This window comes from Phyllostomus hastatus, unplaced genomic scaffold, assembly GCF_019186645.2.
Source record: "Phyllostomus hastatus isolate PE091 unplaced genomic scaffold, TTU_PhHast_1.1 phas_contig_62, whole genome shotgun sequence".
Classification (NCBI taxonomy): Eukaryota; Metazoa; Chordata; class Mammalia; order Chiroptera; family Phyllostomidae; genus Phyllostomus; species Phyllostomus hastatus.
In genome coordinates this window covers 18,832,338-18,851,685 of record NW_025333921.1, presented here as the reverse complement: position 1 = coordinate 18,851,685, position 19,348 = coordinate 18,832,338, and the positions used below count along the sequence as shown (strand labels likewise).

The 19,348-nt window shown below is 55.2% G+C and overlaps 1 protein-coding gene across 2 annotated transcripts; it reads right to left on the bottom strand.

The window, feature by feature from the left end:
- Positions 1-113: 113 nt before the first annotated feature.
- On the bottom strand, positions 114-14,472 carry CLK3 (CDC like kinase 3). Of its 2 annotated transcripts, none has more exons than XM_045848443.1 (13): positions 14,023-14,472; positions 10,233-10,384; positions 9,324-9,540; positions 7,330-7,426; positions 6,987-7,053; positions 4,783-4,899; positions 3,939-4,105; positions 2,523-2,617; positions 2,300-2,429; positions 1,968-2,050; positions 1,527-1,606; positions 1,163-1,253; positions 114-533 (listed from the first exon to the last, which is right to left on the bottom strand). In XM_045848443.1, exons 1-13 carry the CDS (start codon positions 14,455-14,457, stop codon positions 357-359), a joined length of 1,908 nt encoding a protein of 635 aa, XP_045704399.1. In that variant the 5' UTR covers positions 14,458-14,472; the 3' UTR covers positions 114-356. The 2 variants fall into 2 exon arrangements, with proteins under 2 accessions (XP_045704399.1, XP_045704400.1); XM_045848444.1 differs by having other exon boundaries at positions 13,991-14,063.
- Between the last annotated feature and the right edge of the window lie 4,876 nt (positions 14,473-19,348).

Below are 19,348 nucleotides of genomic sequence, written 5' to 3'. Positions count from 1 at the left end.
TCTGCCTGGCTCAGTTCACACTCAGCTCTCCACAAGCTGAACTACTAAGAAAGACTTTATTAAGATAGGGAAGGGAAAAGGCAAGGAGCCCGTAGACACACTGGTACCAGGGATTACAAACAGTAAGAAACACTTTATTATAACTTTACAACATATAAATAGCTTGGGTCAAATCTGTGCTTTCTGGCAGCTGGGCATCGCATCTCTGCCCCTGCAGGCACCTGCCTTCCTTCACATTGCACTGTTCATTGGGTGGCTCTGGCCCTGGGGCCCGATGGTTAGAGGTTGGAGAAAGGGGGCCAGACAGCCCAGTCCCACTCTCCATCTCCTCCTCCTCGTGCAGTGGCCTGTGCCTGTCATCTGCTGGGGTTGCGGCTGGTGTGGAAGGACCGCTCCTCCGGGGTCAGGCCAGCAAAGAAGGGGTGCAGCAGGGCCTCCGCCAGTGTGATGCGCTGGGCAGGGTCAAACTCTAACATCCTCCTCATCAGGTCAAACAGCTGCACGTGCTCCGGGGAGTCTTGGAGCATGTAACTCTGCTCAGGGACACAAGGTGCCTCAGTGTGATGGCAGGGGCGTGGGGAGCCTTGCTGCATGGCTTGAGGAGGCAGCGATGCCTCCTGGAAGACTTACGTCTGCCCTCTTGGACAGTGAGTGGCTTTTTTCTTTTCATGCCTCTTAGAGCATTTTGCTCTGAACATGTCAGGCTACTGGGTGTCTTGCTGGTTTCGTGCCTCTGTCCCCACATGCAAAGTCCTGACCGGTGGGTAGAAATCACCTCTGCGAAATTCACTGTCCAAGCACCAAATGCAGTTGACAGAGGCTTCCTGGCATGTCTAGGTCTTCCCTCCCCCTCACCTCAGTCCTGCCTAGTTCTTCCCAAAACAGAGAAGAGCAGGGGGCAGGAGGCAGCAGGGTCTCTGATACTTGGCTCTTCTGGTGTTCCCCAATTACATTCGTGGTCACCCTGTCAGGAAGGGGTAGGGCTAAAGGCCCCTCTGGAAGAAGCCCCACTGCCAGCACCCAGCAGTCTTGGGTACAGCCTCCTATAGAGCTGGAGCAAGGGGGCACCTCTTAGTTGCCTGGCCTGTCTCTCTGCTGTATGTGTGCCCAGTGCCTGGGGTCTCCTTGGCATGAGTTGAGCTGGGGGAAGCCAGAAACTGACCTTCAGAGGTTTGCAGTTCTCCTTCACATATCGGCCATCAGAGCTGTTCTCATCCCAAACCAGGCCCCCTTTGTAGAAATATTTCTGCTTCCTGAAAATGAAGGACGGGAAGTGGTCATGGTGGAGGGAGCAGGTAGGGGCGGGGAGAGCAGCAGCTGAGGGATGGCAGCAAAGCCAGGCAGGGAATCCTGGGCTGACTCAGCAGGGCAGGGAGATCTGGACAGCGGGGCTGTTCAGGCTGCCCGGAGGAGTGTACAGGGAAGGGAGCTATGAGCCCGGAGGAGCCCTGGGGCATTCTGCAAAGACTGTAGTAGCTTGCTGAACCTCAGCCAAAGATGGGAAAGGCCTGTGGGCCAGGGCTTACCTGGTACGGTGGATCATGTGAGATGGGATGGGCCCTAGGATTTTCTCCATCATCACCAAATGCTCTCGGTTTTCATGGGTCTATGGAAGGTCAGGAACAGAGCGAGTGGGGTTAGCCTCAGCCCCTCAGGGAGGATAGAGAAAACAGATGGCTAAGTGCCCTCCCAGCCTCTCTGACCTCATGGTAGCCTGTCACCCTTTGCCAGGGATAAAGGCCATTTCTTAACTCTCCCTGGAACATTACATGCCCCAGCCTATTCCCACATCCTCACTCATGCTGTGTCTCTTGCCTCAAACGCTCACTCCTCCAGCCCAAATTCTCCATGCTTGCTGGCTGAGCTTCAGACTGCACGAGTGCTCCCACTACACTACCTTTGCCTTTCCCTGAACTTATACAATTCTCAAGAGTGAATCCCACACCCTGCTGACTCGGGGGCCTTACCTGGAAGAGTGTGAAGCCCCGGTAGTACTCGAACAGAATGCAGCCAATACTCCAGACGTCACAGGGCTGTGCCCAGCCCAACTCTGAAAGCCAAAGTGGAAAGAAGCGCTGAGATCCAGCTCTGGGTCACAGGGCAGCTACGACACTGATTGGCAGGACTCTCGCCCAAACCCCAGTACAGGTCCCTTCCTTAGCCAAGTCAGGTTGGCAACAACAGTGACTCATGACACTGACCCTGGGTGGTAGATAGGCACATGGCTGCCTCTGTTCATCTCACCTGCCCCCCAGCAATGGCCCACTTTATGTGAGTTGGGGGCCATGCGACAACTCACCAAGGATCACCTCAGGTGGGCGGTAATGACGGGTGGCCACGATGGTCGTGTGATGCTCATGGTCAAAGGTAGCACTGCCAAAGTCAGCCACTCGGATGCTGGTGTTCTTCACTGACTTCTCCTCACAGCTCTGAGAGGCGAGGAAGGAGAGCCAGGTCAGCGATCTCTCCTAATGGGTAACTCTCAGCTCTGGAGCAGGACATCGCCCTCTCCCCACCGATACCTTGTGCTCGTTGTAGAGGGTTTCAAACTCAGAATTCACGAACAGGATGTTCTCTGGCTTTAAGTCTGTGTGGGTCAGTTGGTTCTCATGTAGAACTGGGAAAGGCAAGACAGGAGGAAAGCAGACCTTCAGAGCCTAGGTTTCCTCTCCGACTCCTGCCAGTGCTGGGCCAGACCAATCCTCCAACGCCAGTGCCCCTGCACTGGCTTCCCTCTCAGAGGTTCTCTGTGCTTAGGGTCTTGGAGGCTTTGAGAGTTTTAGAAGATAGGGCAGGAGACACTTTTCAATTCAAAACACTACCTGTCACCTCTCCTCTGCAGGGCTAGGCCTCCTCAGCCTGGTCTCTCAAAGTGGCAAATCAGCCCCGGGGTGGTTCCTTCTCCCCAGCACCAGCAACATCATTTTTGGGGCCCAGGGCAAAATGAAAATGTAGCATCCCTTTTTCGAAAATTAAAGAGTGTCAAGCTGGTGTCAAAAGAAAACTAAACCTGCCCTGGCTGGTGTGGCTCAGTGGATTGAGCGCCAGACTGTGAACCAAGGGGTTGCAGGTTTGATTCCCGGTCAGGGCGCATGCCTGCTTTGCAGGTCAGGTCCCCAGCATGGGGTGTACGAGAGGCAACCACACACTGATGTTTCTCTCCCTCTCTTTCTCCTTCCCTTCCTCTCTCTGTACAAATAAATGAATAAAATCTTAAAAACGCTAAACCAAGCACAGGGCCACCCTTGAAGCTAGCCCTGCCTCCCATCATCCCTCATCCTAAGGGAAACCTGCCATTTTCCTCCAGTCCCTGCCCCACCAGTGGTGGTGCCCTTCCACTCCCAGGCTCCCACTCTGGCACTCAAGACCTTCAGAGCAGTGTGGTCCACTGCTCCCCAGAGTGGGCCCTCCTTCAACCAGAGTGTTTGCATGCGCCAGGCTCCAGGCCATCGCCGAGCAGCTCGCCTTGCTCAGAGTGCTCTTCACCATCCTCTCCACCTACACAGACCCTGTGCTAGGTTCATCTGCTCTCCAGGGCGCCCTACTGTGTCCTGCTCCACCACCAATCCTGCAGTGCTGAGCCTGGGTACCAAATACATTCTTAAAAGCTGGCAGGCAGAGGGTGTCTGTTGGCTGGAGCTGCTGGTGGGATCCCCCAGGTCACCTGGACCTTTTCATCCATGCAGGAAAGTGGGGATGGAACTGGTAGCTAGAAAAAATCTAGAGCAGTTTATTTTTTTTTTTCCTTCCTGGGTGCGTACAGGCAGAAGCTGGCTCAGAAGGCCCTGGAGGAGATTGCACCTCTCCACCAGTGCAGATTCATACATAAAGGCCATACAGCCAGGGGGCCCTGGTGTCTCCAGCTCAGGAGAACGGTTAGCAATGTGCAAGTGGTTTTCCCACCTGGTACACCATTCTCCACGAGGGTGGATACTCACATCTAAGGGCGTGGCAGAGCTGGTAGGCCATGTGCCGGACATGTGGTAGGGGGTAAGGCTGGAAGTTATTCTCTTTCAGGAACTCAAAGGTGTTCTTGCCCAGGAGCTCAAAGGCGATGCACATGTGACCATGGAAGTTGAACCAGTCAGACATCAAGACGCACAAGCTGGGGGAGGACAGATGGGGGTCAGGCTCTGTGCTGAGGGCCCGGCTGTGTCCCTCCCAGGCCCCTGAGTCACACCCCAACGCAGACACACATGAAGAAAGAGAATCAGTTAACAGCAAGAGTATATCCCGCAGATCTCAGCAAGGACTGAAGTTCCCACTGTGAGGGGTGAGGTGGAGAGCATTCTGGTTCCAGGTCCCCCGCCTCACCTACTTATGATATGGGTGTAATCCTGGCACTTCCAAGAAAGATAGAATGGCGCCGGGACACTCGGCAGGACTAGCAGTACCTTTTGCAACTCCCAGTGGAGACTCCTGAGTGCAGGGCTCAGCGCCTGTGTGCCAAGGCAGCTCTCCTCTGGGTTTGACTATGGGAGCCCCAACGAGCTTCCAGTTTGCATCTTGTCTAATGCCCACCACACCCAGTGAGGCTCTCAATCCACAAAAGCAGGCCTGGGAGAACTCAGAACTGGTCGTGGTGGAACCTGGACTGAAGTCCAAAGGCTCCTTCTAGCGAGACTCAATCGCCCAACTCCCTGGCCCTAGAGCATGGAGAAGGCATGATGCCAGCCAGGTGAGAGGACACTACTGCTCAGCCCCAGGGTGTCCAGGCAGTTTGGACTGGAGAGGAAGGTGTCCCCAGTGAAAGCTTTCCTCCCGTTCCTTGCTGACACTCACAACTTGTTCTCTTTGTCCTTCTCCTTGATTTTTTTGAGAACATTGATTTCTAGTCGAGCAGCCTCCCGGTACTTGCCCACGTTGCGGATAATCTTCAGGGCAACCTGAGATTTCCCTCTGGCACCCGGGAAGAAAGCAGAGGTTCTCATGAGAAGCTGCACAGCCCTTCCCCCACCCTCGACCCCAGCCCAGCAACTCTTGGCAGACACCACCCCGGACTGCAGGAACCGGGCCTGCCCTGAGGAAAGCAGGTGCTTGACGCCCAGCCGGTCCTAAACAATGTCAGATGTCTACCCTCCTAACAGCAAGCTCCCTTGGCACCTATGCCAGCCTTATGCTTTTATGGTCTCAGCTATCTGCCAGCTCCAAAGAAGCCTGGGTAGAGGAGTAAGGGCCTATCTCACTGACCAATGCTAGCCTGAGAGTTCACTCAGTAGGTGCCAGCCTGCAGGCTAGTAGCAGTCTCTGACCCTTGCAGGGCTATCCCACACAGAACCCTCTTGTGGCACCTCTTGACCTCGGAAGAGCAAGTCTACAAAGTCTGGGCAAATGGCTGCCCATGCGGTGGGGGTTCCAGGATGGCGGGAAGGCCTGGCAAGAGGGTAAGGGTGCCAGGAATAGGGGTGTCTCCAGGGAGACCAAGGGCTGCTCTCTTTACCCGACCTGTTGCCTACCAGCCACAGCATTTATCAGAGACCACTGAGTGCCAGGAACCCTTGGTGCCCAAGGAAAGGCTGACGGGTCCCAAGGCAAAGGCACCTTCTAGAGAATACCTTGCTTTTCTCTCCCTATCCCATTTTTTCAGATTTGCAGGACAGGAAAGGACCTCAGAAGGGAGGCTACCAGACGCCCCCTAAATAGGGACCTCTCAGTGGCATTCCAACCCTCAGCACAGGCTCATCACTCCACAGGCAGTCGCCAGGATTGGAAGGCTCTGAGAGTAAGACCTGTTTGCTGAGCTGAATTCTGCTCTTCATAATAAATCTTCTGGTCGACCCCCTTTGGACCCTCTGAAGGCCCCAAGCCCTATGCCTGCCCCTTAGTGACTCCAGAGGCTAACTTTCCCTCTAGCTACGCAGTGGCAGAGCCCAGAGAGTTTAGCTGTCCCCATGTACCACAGCTCTCAAGTCTGCCACATATCCCTCTGGTCACTGTATAGTCTACATGTCCTTGTGCTCCCTGGTCCCAACCCTAACCTCTTGGGTCCAAAAGGTGTTTAAATGGGAACTGGGAGGGTGGGGAAGCTTCCTTTCAGTCACCATCATTCCTTTATCTTGGGGGTCCACAGCTGGCTAGACTGCTTGGTCTAACTGCCCTCTCCGAGCACCTCTCCGAACGTGGGAGCACTGCAGTGTGCGGTGCCCAGCCCCATCACGGCAGCCAAGGGATGTGGGCAAACCCTGAGCATGTTTCTTCAGCTCTAAGATAGTGGAAGAGTCACGCGTGGGCAGCATATGGCTCAACTGAGACAGCCAGGGCAAGAATTTTGTAGCTAAAGCCACAAACCAATGAGAGGGCCATTGAGGCAGGGAGGCAGTGGCTTCCATGAGATGACCTTCCAGCCGAAATCGAGAGGCAAGGGTTCTGGTCCTGAGAAATGGAAAGGAGACCAAAGCGTCCCACTGTTCAGCCTGGGAAAGCAAGGCACCCCGGCAGCGCTCCAGCACACTGGTGTACCTGCCCCAGCACACTGTAAGGGCCCACCCTGAACCCCAGCCACACTGCAGAAGGCAGCAGCCTGCTTGGCGAGAAAGTCCAGGGGCTTTTTTTTTCCTCAACAGCGGCCTGCACAACCACTTAGGCCAGTCTCTAGAGGGTGGGGGCTCATACTTGGGCTGGGCTCAGCAGTACTCTCTACCCTCATCAGAGGCTGAGGCCCTGGCCCTAAAAGTGATCACAAAGTGCACATCAAGGCCACAGGGGAGCCAGAGCCTTGGCTCTGTTCCGATATTCACCACCACCACTACCACCTGGGGAAGTGAGGCAAGTGGGGCAGGCCATTCACTGGCCAGCAATTCTTAGGCAGGCATGCCACGTGCTTGTGGAATCCCAGCTGTTTCTCCCTTTTCGCGGTACCAGCAACACCCCAACATGTGTAGGTTAGAACCTGCTGTGGAGTTTCCCTTCAGAAGGAGAAAGGTTAAATTCTAACTGCCACTACCTACAAGAACCTCAGGCCAGCTCTCCCCAGAAAGCTCGCTCACCTGGCATGGTCCAAGCACTCCACCACCTTGCCAAAGGTGCCTTCGCCCAGGTTCCCCACGATCTCATCTAGGAGAGAAAAGAAGCAGGGCGTGAGGATCTGGAGGGCAGAGGGTCGGCAACTCCTGCAAGTTCACAGCATTCAAATTCTCAAAAACAAAAAAGGTTTCTCTCTCACTGCTACACTCTTAAAAACAGAAGTTGCTAGCGTTTGTGTCATTCAGGCAATTACTGGTGGCCCCGCTAAGGCACCACGCGCACTAGAGGCCCCTCCAGGCAGGAGAGGTCTGGTCTAACAAGGGGGTAGAAAGTAGAGAGGTAAAGTTTTACGAAAGGTGGCTGTACATCGCTCTTGGAGCCAATCGCCGATCCGGCACACCAGGTGGCCCTCCTTGTCATCTTCCACACTTCGGCTGCTGCGCTTACTGCTCTGTTGGCTTCTCTGCATGCACCGCCCCCCGAAACGCCATCCGACCAATCGCATGGTAGGCGGTTCCGATTGACAGATTGAGGTGTCAGTCAAAGGCAGAGGTGGAGACGGTGAGGAGCCGGTGGGTTGGTTGGTTGGATTTTCCAGATCCCAGCATTTCATAAGGCACACAGCATATATAACGATAGGGATATTGCAAGGGACACGTCAAGACACAAACTGACTTCAAAAACAGAAAAGTAAAAACAGCTACAGGTATGTAAAGAAAACTCGGACATTATCTAAGAGAAGGGCGCCGCAAGTGCTCAGAAAGACGACCAGCCTCTGCTGCTGAGGGGCCGGGCCATGAGGAGAGCCACAGCCGGACACCCTTCTCCAATGAGTGTCCCCCTCCCAGGCCCTCCCAGTAGCTTCCGCCAGGGTGAAGACGCAATGAAAACGGCGCACGCATGTGGCTGTCCCAGCCTGGGTCCGCTCATCAGAATAGTCAGAGGCCACTCTGGCTTCAGCTGCAGAATGCCCAGCCTGTCTTCGCCCGCCTCTGTTTTGCCCACACAGCCCTGCACATACCCACCAGCTGTCACTCAGAGACAAGCTGCTACCGGCCCCCAGACAGCATCCGTGGCCAGACTTAACATCACCACCAGAAAGGGCCTTCCATCAGCAGCCTCTGAGCCACTGGCCTCAAGCAGGGAAGGAGCCCAGAATTCTCTGGGATGGTCAATCTCCAGGCCTCCTACCACAATGGCCGACAGAGACCCGAAGCCAGCTCCGGCCTTGGCCCTGGTCCCCATAGGCCGGGTCCATCCTGAGCCTCGTGACAACAGAGGGCACCAAAGAGAAGCAGAGCCACAGACCTGCACTGCCCTCCTGTGGCAGTGTGCATCAGTGTGCAGAGAGACCACCAGGCCCTGATGGGTGCCCAGTCAACCTGCAACCCGTAGCCACTCAAAGAAGTCACCAGAACGCTCAGCAGAGAAGATGCCTGGCCCCTCCACTGTTTCCACTACCACTTCCCTCAGGGGCCTCATGGCTGGCGAGAGGGAGGGAGGGAGGGAGGGAAGAGGGATTGGGAAGAAAACAGCACTTAAAGTCAGAGATTCACGACAGGTTTCCCTTCCCAGAGGAGAGGGCATTGTGGGCTGTGGTCTCATTGAAGGTCTATGCAACCTTGCACACTAGGAACACCTCCAGGCCCTGTTCTTGGCTTGTGGTCTGCAACTGGACAAGTCCTGGGACTGTAGTCCTTTCTGTCATTTCTTTACATGTCCCATCGCATAGGCAGCTCGTCTGTCGTCTTGACTGCCCCTCATGCAAAGAGGCTAGGCTGAAGAGGGCCTGGCTGGAGGTCTAAAGGGACGCTCCCAGTCTGAGCTGCCTGATAGGAAGACCCTTCCCTACCAGTGGGAAGTCCAGCCTCCAGGCCTTTGGGGAGGGGTGTGGAGGTTGAGACTGCAGAAGTGGGTGCAATCCACACCAGTCAGAGCACTCGGCTACATGTGGAGGCAATCTTTGGGTGGGAAGAACCAGGCCAGACAGCTCCAGACCACATACCAGCAACTCTGTTAGGATCCCTAAGACATGTCCCTGGCCACTGGCACCCATTGCAGCCTGTGCCTGGCTCAGTGTGGAGATACAGACAGGCTGGGAGCCAGCCAGCGCCGGAACCAGAGCCCCTACAGCTGATACTGCCAATGGGCCAGAAGATAGAGAAGCCGGGCCCTTTGCTCAGCCCTGTGCCTAAACCAGACGACACACACACACACACACACACACACACACACATGCATACACACCAGATGTACGTGCGCAGGGCTAGCAGTACTCACCCGGACCAGCCAACCTGAGAGAAGGCTACAAACAGATGAGGCCTTGAAGCCCCAGCCAGCACACTCTGGCCACCACTCACCGAGGAGGCACTGCTACAAGACCTGGTGCGGCGTTTGTGGCAGTGGTGGGCATGTTTGCGGGTCCGGTATGGCTCCCTGTCCCGTGACCGCCGACGATGATGGGAACGTGAAGATCCATAGCAGTCCTCTCCAAAGGATGGGCTCCGCTCTTCACAGCGGTATGTGTCACTGTCTCGGCGTTCCCGGTATCGCCTCTGGTAGGGCAGACGGTCATGACTGCCAAGAGGGGGAGGGGGACACAGGTCGGACAGGCCCTTCTTCCCACCAGCCAGGTTCCTACCACCAGGCAAGAGGCATCTGGTTAGGCACCTGCAAAGGGCTCACAGGGGCAGCCTGCTGGAGCAGAGGCACACAGACTGGGGGAAGCGGGGAGACAGGAGTGTGTGTGTCTGAAGTCTGACCTCCAGAACTGGGGCTACTGACAACACCCCTACAGTGCCACAGGAGGCAGAGCCCTAGCGGAAGGCAGTTGCATTAGAGGGCCTTCAAGGGTTCCCATGCCTTGGAGCTCCCTGTGGCCTGCCAAGACTGTAATTTTGGTCTAGGGCTGAGAGAGGACCAGGGACCAACCTCTGGAAAGAAGTGAAGCTATGTTTTTAATGCCCACTGAGGAAGGCTCAGCGGTTAGGGAGATACTGACCTAGAAAATGGAGAGTGTGTCAGGAAAAGACTCGAGGACGGAGAAAGGAGTGGTGGCAAGGATTAAAGTGAACACTGAGACTAGGGAATGTAGGTGAGCTCAGGGGAGGAGCCCAAAGAGGGTTCTTGTGATCTAGTGAAGTGATCTAGTGTGGCCACGCAGAGGCAGCAGTCATGTGAAGAAGCCCTGGGTGGCCACAAGCCTCCAGACTGTCTGTCTAGCCCGAATGAGGGAAGGCACCCTTCCTCTTGATCCAGTTCCCTCTCACCTTCTGGACCGAGATCTCCGGGGCGGAGGCTCCCTTCGAGATGGGTATCGCAGTCTCCCTTCGTGCTCCCGACTGTAAGACCTCCTTCTCTTCCATCGGTAGCTCAGGTATGGGTCTGGCTCAGGGGAGCGGTATCGCTTACAGTGATGCATCTAGGCCACAAGAAATGGACAACTGCTAAACATGCAGGCATCCACCTCCAGCCACCTGGCTGCCTGAGCAGCCTAGGCACTCCTAAAGAAGAGGCCCATTGTTCTGTTTGGGGGCAGCCCCTCCCAGGGGTTTATGAAGTGAAGAATGCTGAGGTCACAGTGGTCGAAGACCACACAATAGGCAACACCCTTCTCTGCCAGAGAACAGCTGCCTTCTCAGCATGGCATCATTGGCCTCATGACCTGAGCACCTGAGGAGCCTAGTGAGCCAGGACAGGTGCCGAGGCTGAACACAGGGAGGAGTTGATGAGCGCCACCATCGCAGGAGTCCAAGACCCAGGAGAAAGGGGAGCCTCTTGTGGTCAATTCCCTCCTGCCTGTTTGTGGGTTCCAATGAAGCACTTGCTCTGTCAAGCCAGAGGCCAGAGTCAGATGGCTGTTGGCAGGTCACCAAGACACAGGAGCCAAGGGTGAAAGCACTCAAGTTGAAAAGTGCAACTGCCTGTGGAGGCCCTGAACTGGACCCCACTCAAAGGAGCAAGGACCACCAGTTATGTGAGGAGCTACAGGCAGAAAGAAGACCAGCTTTTGGAGAAAAAGATTGAGGGTTCTCACAAACATTCTCTAGCCCACCTGAGGGTCTGGCCAGCCCTTGCTGGTCAGCACCAGTAAAGATGCTAGGGTCAGAGCATCCAGGTGTGTTGACTGACACCCACTTAGCACCCTCAGACTGCCTGCAGTGCCATGTTGGGCAGTGCTCCGCCTCTATCCAACAGCACCATTACTGTCCTCTCTTCTCAATCCTCTGTCCCGGTACCTTTCTCCTGTGCCCATTTCAGGAGATGCATAACATGTGCTCAGGGAGGCATGCCAAAAAGGCTCACCTCACTGTCCCTGTTTAGCAAGGACTTATATCCACTACAGGAAATTGACAGGCTGGATCAGCCACCTGCTGAGAAAGGTTGCTGTGTGAGGTTAGCTCCCTATTCCACCCCAAACCAAAACCCTGACATTGCTTGCCTCCACTGGAGGGCTGCGCCAGAGACAATGGCCACCCTTACTCCCAACCCTTCACTTGGCCGGAGTCAGCCTTCAATGGTGATCAGTCTTGGATTTGCCTGACCACATTTTTTGACAAAATGTGTGTCAAAATTTTGGACCAACCACATTTTGGACAAACCCACTGAGGCTGCCCCATCTCATGAAAAGAGTCTGGCAGAAGAACAAAATGGAATGGTTCCCCTTGGATGAGCAGGAAAATGAGGCATATTTGACAAACCCACTGGGAGCTACTCTGTGATCCTACAAAAGCCACTGCATTCAATCACCCCATGAGTAGGTCCCTTTCCCTGTCTACCTGGAAGTCCAGGTCCCAAGCAATCCTTGGAGAGAAACACTATGTAAAGTCCCTTATAGTTCCTGAAGTATTTAGACTGTTGTTCTGGTTTTTTGGATTTTTTAAAAGATTTTTATTTATTTTTAGAGAGAGGAGAAGGGAGGGAGAAAGAAAGAGAAACATCAATCGGTTGCCTCTTGCATGCACCCGATGGAGGTCCTGAACCTGCAACTCAGGCATGTGCCCTGACTGGAAATCAAACCAGCGAACTTTTGCTTTGTGGGACAACAATGCCCAACCACCTGAGCCACACTATTAAGGGCTGTTGTTCTGTTTTGATGATCAGCTGACTAATGTTTTACTGTTTTCCTGCAATTACCCTGGGTCAGGTGCCCAAGCTATGAAATGTAGGCAATATATCACATGTCACTAAGTGACCCAGAAGATGCTCCAGTGGCCAGGATAAAGGCCCTGCCCATCGTCACTGGGAAGACAAAGTACCAGAGCTGGAGGACAGTGTAGACTACACCAGGCCAAAGACCCTCTCCTGGGACCTAGAAGATTCTTATGTCAATACATGTTCATTTAGAGGAAAGAGCACAGCCTCAGAGTTGATAGATGTCAGTCTTAATCCTGACACTGCTGCTTCTAGCTGTGTGCCTTTATGCAAGTTATTAAACTACTCTGACCTTCAGCTCCCTCATGCAACAAGGGGACATAAATCTCTTACAGGATTCTGTGAGGGTTACATTTTGTCATTCCTTTACTAACATGCCTAAACCATGCCTTAAGGTCAAATGCCTAGCACAAGTCTGTGCCCACAAGAGGTATGAAGGCAGCTCTTCATTAATGTTAAAAAGGTTCCAGGTAATACGTGGGTCTGTGTTAAAAGAGCTGAGGACATTTTATGTCTCTTCCAAGGGACCACGGGAGAAGAGAGCTCTGGTTAGAAAACTCTGAAGTAAAGCCCAGTGCTGGCCTTGTGACCAAACCACTCTAGGCCCTTCCATTTACTATACCTGCAAAATGGAGGTAACACCTCTCAGCCCATTTGGCAAAGGAGATGACAAGCTGTAAAGTACCACACACAGAACAATCACAGAGGACATCTCCTTCAACACATTACTGGCAGGTGAAGTATTGGGATTACCTGATGCCCCCTCGTTATATTCCCAGCCAGGGCTCTAGGGCCTATTTCAATTATCATTCTCTGAGACCCCAACAAATGGGTTGTTTGAAGAACCTAAGGGCCACAATTATGCTCCAGAAGGCTCTGCTCTACACAATGAAAAGGTAACATGAAGGAAACGAGGCGGAGGATGCCAGCTTTTCTCTGAGAACAGACCCAGTCGGCTTCTCATTTGCTGTTCCTGGCCAGAGAACTGGGCTGACAAGAGCAGCCAGCCAGGTCAGCGGCTGCCCTCCCGAGCCCAGGCACCGCAGCGCCCCATGGTTATTTTTGGCTGACGCTGCTCCACCACTGCAATCTCAAACCTGCCACCTTGCAAGCAGCCACCATCGGGTGAAACTCTCCTCCTTTTCAAGGGCATGGAGGAAAAAAGCTGGAAGACCGCCAGCTCCACCTCGACAGGGGCCTGGCTCAGTCAATTCCCACCCCAGCTCCATACCCGAGTACCCGCACCCGGAACTAAAGCACAGAGACTCCCCGACCCGGAGCAGCCCAGGCACTAGTACTGTCAGCTTGGCCTGGCCCCTCCCCCAGGCTGGAGCGGCTCCATCATCACAACAAAACACGCCGGGACCTGCGGCCCTCGCTCGCGGCCCTTCCCGACGCCCCAGGTCCCAGAGCTCTCAAGCTCCGTCCCCCCGTAACCGCCGCCAATGGCGGCGAGGGGAAGACGGGTGGGGGAGGGTGTGCAGGAGGAACGCCAGCCCGGGTCGGAATCAAACTCCAAGCCGCGAGGGGAGGAGACTGCGGACCAAGCCTCGAGCTGGGAGTAGGGGAGGGATCTGAAGGCCCCTCAAGGCTGGTCTCGGTAGCACCCGACCCCTTCCGCGGACAGTTGCAAGGCTGAAACCGAGCCCCTTGCAGGGACCTCAGAGGCCACTCAGGCTCGGACTCTTGACACCGCAGGATCCAGAAGTCGGGGTCTCCGGCGACCGCCCCCCGGGGAAGAAGCGGCGGGTCAGAGGTGAGAGGTCGGAGCCGCGGCCTGCGGTGGGCCGAGGAGGAGAAAAGAAAGAAACAGGCCCACAATAGCCTAGGCGCCCAGGGACCCACACCAGGCGCGCCCACCCTGCCTCCTCACCTCTGCCGCCGCGGCCCCAGGACCACACTCACCGTCTCCCAGGCTCCGGCTCCGGCTAGGCCCCACTTCCCGCTCCGTGCGCCTCTTCCGCTTCCGGCTCCAGCCTCCGCCCGCTGAAGCCCCGCCCCTCGCGTGACGCAGTTGTAGCCATCCCTAGCTCGGTGGCTTGGCCGCTCTGGCTTCCAACTCGAAGGCTTAGGAGGACCCGTCTTCTCCTCCCTGATCGGTGGGGTGTCTGCAGAGACTGGTTGCGGGAGAGCCGAGGGGAGGTCCCCGGCCCGCCCTCCGCCTTGTTGCGATACACTTAGGCCCCAAAGACGCAACAGGGGAGCTCTTCCCGGCCGGCGGGCGCCGGGAGCTGAAAGGTGGAACCACGACCTGGCTGGAGGGCTGGGCCTGATCTGTCGCCCGGACCCTGACGGAGCCCGCCAATCCCTTCCTGCGCGGGGGGGGGGGGAGGAGGGCATTATTGCGTCGTCGCCTCAGTGAAGAACCGGCAAGGCCTGGGGCTCGAGAAGGTGGTCGCGACACCCGCTTCCGTGAAAAAAGCAAACAAGACTACATTCTCTTTGGCTCAGGGGTGAAGGCATTGGCGGCACGCCCAGCGCCCGTGGGCAAGCCGAGCAGTGTGTGGGTAGACGCCCAGGATCCTCGGGGGCGTGGCCACTGGCGAAGGGGACTCTCCTCTTCCTTGAGCTCGGCTGCAAGAATACAGCATTGTTTCTCAGTTAATAGACCGCGCGCCCTGCCGCGGTCATGCCCCACTGGCCATTTCTTGGAGTTACTCGGCGACCCCGGATCAACAAAACCCTACTACCCATTGTCTCACGATTGGTCGGGGTGGAATAACTAGGACCCATTTTCAAGAGAAAACCCGAGGTCGGGCACTTTGAGAGACCTAGCGGTTTGTGAACGTGCTCTCCCCCGGGCTCCCGCTTAATTACGCTGGCGTGGTTCAACCAAGCAGAGGGGAGAGCTCCCTAATTGTACGAACGCCTAACTGGTGCGATAGTGGGAAAGGCACAGCATCCCTTCAGGCCCCGCCCCTCTAAGGGGCCGCGCCGCGAGGGCAGCCCGGGTTTCTCCGGCCCCGCCCACACCACACCGCCCCCCTTGAGGTCTGGGCACGCCCCTGGTGCTAAGAGTACTCTCTCATCCCTGGCAGCAGCATCCGCTGCGGAGCTATCCACTCCGGAGTTGCTGCGATCTCCAGTCCTAGGTCTCCCGCGCCTCCTTAAACTAAGGTCTGACTGCGTGGCTTGAGAGGATCCCCATGTCTGTGTTAGCTCCACCTGAAGTAAACAACTGAAGCTAAGTAAAAACAGGATGTATTATAACATCCTCAAGACCCTCTCCTAGTCCCCTGCCAATCAGACGCACCCCCAGCCCCCCGGCCCCCGCCACCCCGTATAGAAATTCCAGAGCGTCTTCAAGTGTGAAGAGGAAGACCGAGCCTGGGTGTCCCCGCCCCCTTAGTATGCTACCTTAAGGGCCAGAGATTGAGTTACCATTCTTGTCTCGACCCAAGGCTTGGCCTGCGGCCGCGACCATACGAACCGAGTTTCGTCTCAGGGTTTCAACCACTCAGACCAGGTGGGAGGAATCTGTGGTGTCACCTCCTCCCACCAATTCCTGTTGCCACAGTTTCCTAGAAGCCAGGGCCCTGTCAGTGGCCGAGCGAGGAGGTTCTGCCCCTAGTGCTAGTCGGATCCATCTTCCCACCAGCCTCCCCACCAGCGAGGACCCAGGAGTCCTTCCCTCCCAGTAACAAAGCAGCTCTCTCTTGTTCTGAAGTAGAATAGGAGCCATCTCCCAGCTCCCTCGCCTAAATTTGTGGTCCAACAGCTGTTGTGCCTGAGATTCTACCATTAGTGCTTCATCTATTGTCTCTTCATTACTAAAAGAACTCACACATACAAGAAAGCCTGGCAGGAAACCCTGGGACCCTGGAGTGAATGCACCTGCAGAGCGCTGGTGCCAGGTCTTCAGGGCCAGGAGCAGAACTGGGATGGAAACGGGGGAGTCTTCATGGGGCCAGCTGAGATCCCTGCCCAGGCTCAGGACAAAACCTTCCTGCAAGAGTGGCTGTTGATGTTCACCCAGGTGGATCAGGTAGCTGGCACTGTCAGCCCTACAGGAAAACCAGGGCACTATTTGAACCAGACTGTGCCCTCTTGTGCCAGGGGCAGAGAAGCAGGGGAGCCTGAGCCCTGTCCTAGGGGGATTCCAAATTTGAGTAAGAGGCTCTAAGGACTCCATGGTAAAGAAAACGACCAGGAGAGACAGAGAGGAGCAGGGCCTCCACAACACAGTTCCCACGAGTATCATTTACATTGTAGTCCACTTGAAACAGCGCCCTCTAGTGTTGAGCCACATCAGCTACATCCAGATACTGTTCAGCCTTAAATCCTTTGGTCCACAGGTGAGCATGGATTTTGGAGAAGCCTCTGCTGAGGTGGTCAGAGGAGGCCTCCTGGAAAGACTGAGTCCCAGAGGATGAGGAGATCGGGACTCTTAGGGGAGGGGACTGCATGGATAAAGGCCTGGGAGATAGCTTGAGCAGACAGATCACAAGCATGGCCCTGGTGGAGGGGAGCCATGACTTTGAGTTGAGTGGGAGTCTTCATAGGTGAACAAAACTCTGAAGAGCTGGTCCAGAACCACCAGTGATGAGGGATCTGCTTGGATTAGCTGCAAGCAGAGCAGATGGTGCTGGAGGGCCACGTGCAGGCTCTAGAGGCAGTGCATGCCAGGTTGCCAAGGGACAAGGGGTGCCCCTAGCCAGGAGGCTTATTAAGTGGCTACTCAGGCCTGCCCCTCAGAATGTCCAGGCTAGGGTGGGGTGGGTGTCCTGCTCTCACACTCGGTGAGATGGCCCTGCGGGCAGGAGGTGTGTTAGCCTCTGTCACCAAACCCTGAATCACATGGTCAAAACCAAACCATCTTCCCCAGGTATCAACACTGCTGGTTGTCAGTCTGGATTTTTATGGGAACATGTAGGAAATCTGTCACCTTCAACAAGCCCTCCCTCCCCTACACATGGCTGAGCCCCTCCAAGGCTAGACTGGGCAGGGGACAGGGGCGGGGGACGGTGTGTAAGATAACCTCAGGAATTGGGCTTATATCAGAATGCTGAAGAGTGGAAGTGCCCAGGACAGAGGGTTCTCTGTGCAGGGAGTTGTGAAAGAGACATCTTTGCCCCAGTCCCCATCCCAACAAATAAGACATAGTGAGGACCTCCATGCAACTTGGAAAGAAATCATTGAAAATGGGGTAGGGTGACCCAGGCCCCATACTGTGTCCAGACTGCTTCATTTCCACTAGCACACTCCAGGTCCAGGAGGTACTAGGGCCCCTCAGTGAAGTTTCATAAGATGGTGTCTGAGTACTGGAAGGCAGATGGCAGAGGTAGCTGGCACTAGGTGGCAGTTGCCTTGAAATTTAAAGAGAAGGAACAGCAGACACTCCAGAAACAGAATTAGGCCTGGCTTCCCCAGATGTGTGCTCCCTCTTCCTCTTCCTCTCCACATCCCTCTGTCCCCATTCTCAACTGCCCGGTCTTTTCTACTGCAAGCCAGTTAGCCTCCCCGCTTCTTAAGATACTTCATCCTACATTTCCTCCCTTTCTTCTGCCTGTTCATTGTGCTCCATCATCCATTTATTTATTCACTGAGCATCTACTATGTCTGGCCCTCTTCTGGGCATAGAAGAACCAAATTCAGGTCAGACTACTTGGTATCCCAAGCTTACAGTTTGGGGCCACACAATCACCGAGCTGGCAGTTACAGTTTGGTGTGCCTGATGAGGGGAGAGACACTGGGTGAGGGGGGATGGTAGCAGATAGGAAAGTCCTCCCCATATGGAAGGTTTCTGGGCCTCTGAACCCTAATGGTAAACAGGAGTATCTTCCAAGAGTGAAGGAACAAAGGGCATTTTACCTAGAGGGAAGGGCATGCGCAAAGGCCCAGAGAGGAGAAATGTGAAGGCGGGGATGTGTAAACAGTCCCTGAACCAAATGAAAAGTAGAGTGAGTGAGGGGCTTATGTGGAATGTGGGACAGGGGCCAGAGCAAGGGCTTGGGTGTCCCATGCCCTGTCCACCTGACTTGAACTCCAGGTTGGTGACTGCCTCTCCTGGCCAGTGTCCTCCCCTTGTCTTCTGAGCAAGTGTATGTGTGCACAGGTAGATAGACATACAGACACACACACACACCAAGATGCACATCTGACACCACCAGTGACACTGAGAGACAGACACCAAGGAGTCACAGGGATGTAGAGTTGTAAGGACCCAGGATGGGAGCATGCTCTGCCGAAGGACCCCCTACTGGAGTCAGTAGGCTCTGGCTGGAAAGCTTTGGTGCGGGGATGGCATCTCAGCACCAGGGCCTCACAAAAGGTGGAGTTGGTCTAAATCAGTGTCTCTCAAACTGGGGGCTCTGAGAAGGTTGTTAGCTGCTCAAGGAAGACTGCGACTATCCATTGCATGGAACAAAATCTCAGTTGTCTCAACTCAGACCCTTGAGGATCAGAGTTTGTCTCCTCAGGATCTGGAGGGCCTCTATCCTTTATGGGGTATGCATATTAGTCAAATTGGGGGCTTGTTTGCAGTGGACAAAGTCAGTGAGAAGGCAAGGCACACAGTGACCTAGGGCCAGGCCCTCTGGGCACTCAGACTCCTGGAAGTAAGTGGCACCAGGTGAGCCCATTGAAACACAAAAAAACAGTGCTTGACCTGGGGGTGGGGCTGGAAGAGGGGTCTTCCTTTGTTGTATGGGCCAGGCCCTCTAAGACCACAGTGGGCTCTTGAGACTAAGAACAAGAGGAGTTGAGACTGAGGCCACCTGGAGAGGTGAAGGTAGGGCTGAACCTGGGAGGCAGGGTGGGAGGGTTGTCTGGTTTGTTGGAATAAGTGAGTTGGCATCAGGGTGTCTCTGCCAAGGGCCAAGAGCAGAGCCAAGCCCCTCCTGGGCTGGACCCCAGGCTGCCTTGCCCTTGTCCTGTCTCTAGGTGGCCCTGGGAAGGGACCAGACACTCTGTGGCAGTGTGGGCTCACCTATCAAGCAAATGCATGGGAGTCAAAGGCACCTATGCAGGAGCCAGAGGGGAGGAGGATTTAGAGATGGAAGGGGTTGCAGACCTGGGCCTGCCCTCAGGGAGCCCTCAAGCTGGGCTGTATCCCTACAGGGAGCGCTGAGGAGTATGGCCCAGCAATATTTTGGATTCAGGAAAGTTTTGGTCACCTGTACAGTCTGATGGGGAAGAATGAGGCATATTGCTCCTTCCCCTAATGCTCTTTTATCAGCCTCTCCTAGCATCTCCCAGTCACTATACCCATTCTTCAGGTCAAGGCATAGTC

Excerpts from the sequence above, each read along its gene's own strand:
- CLK3 (XM_045848443.1), bottom strand. The coding sequence starts at position 14,457 with ATGCCCTCCTCCCCCCCCCCCCGCGCAGGAAGGGATTGGCGGGCTCCG. Across the intron at positions 10,385-14,022 it reads GAGCCGGAGCCTGGGAGACG|ATGCATCACTGTAAGCGATA; the intron begins GTGAGTGTGGTC and ends CTTGTGGCCTAG. Across the intron at positions 4,106-4,782 it reads AAGGACAAAGAGAACAAGTT|CTTGTGCGTCTTGATGTCTG; the intron begins GTGAGTGTCAGC and ends GTCCTCCCCCAG.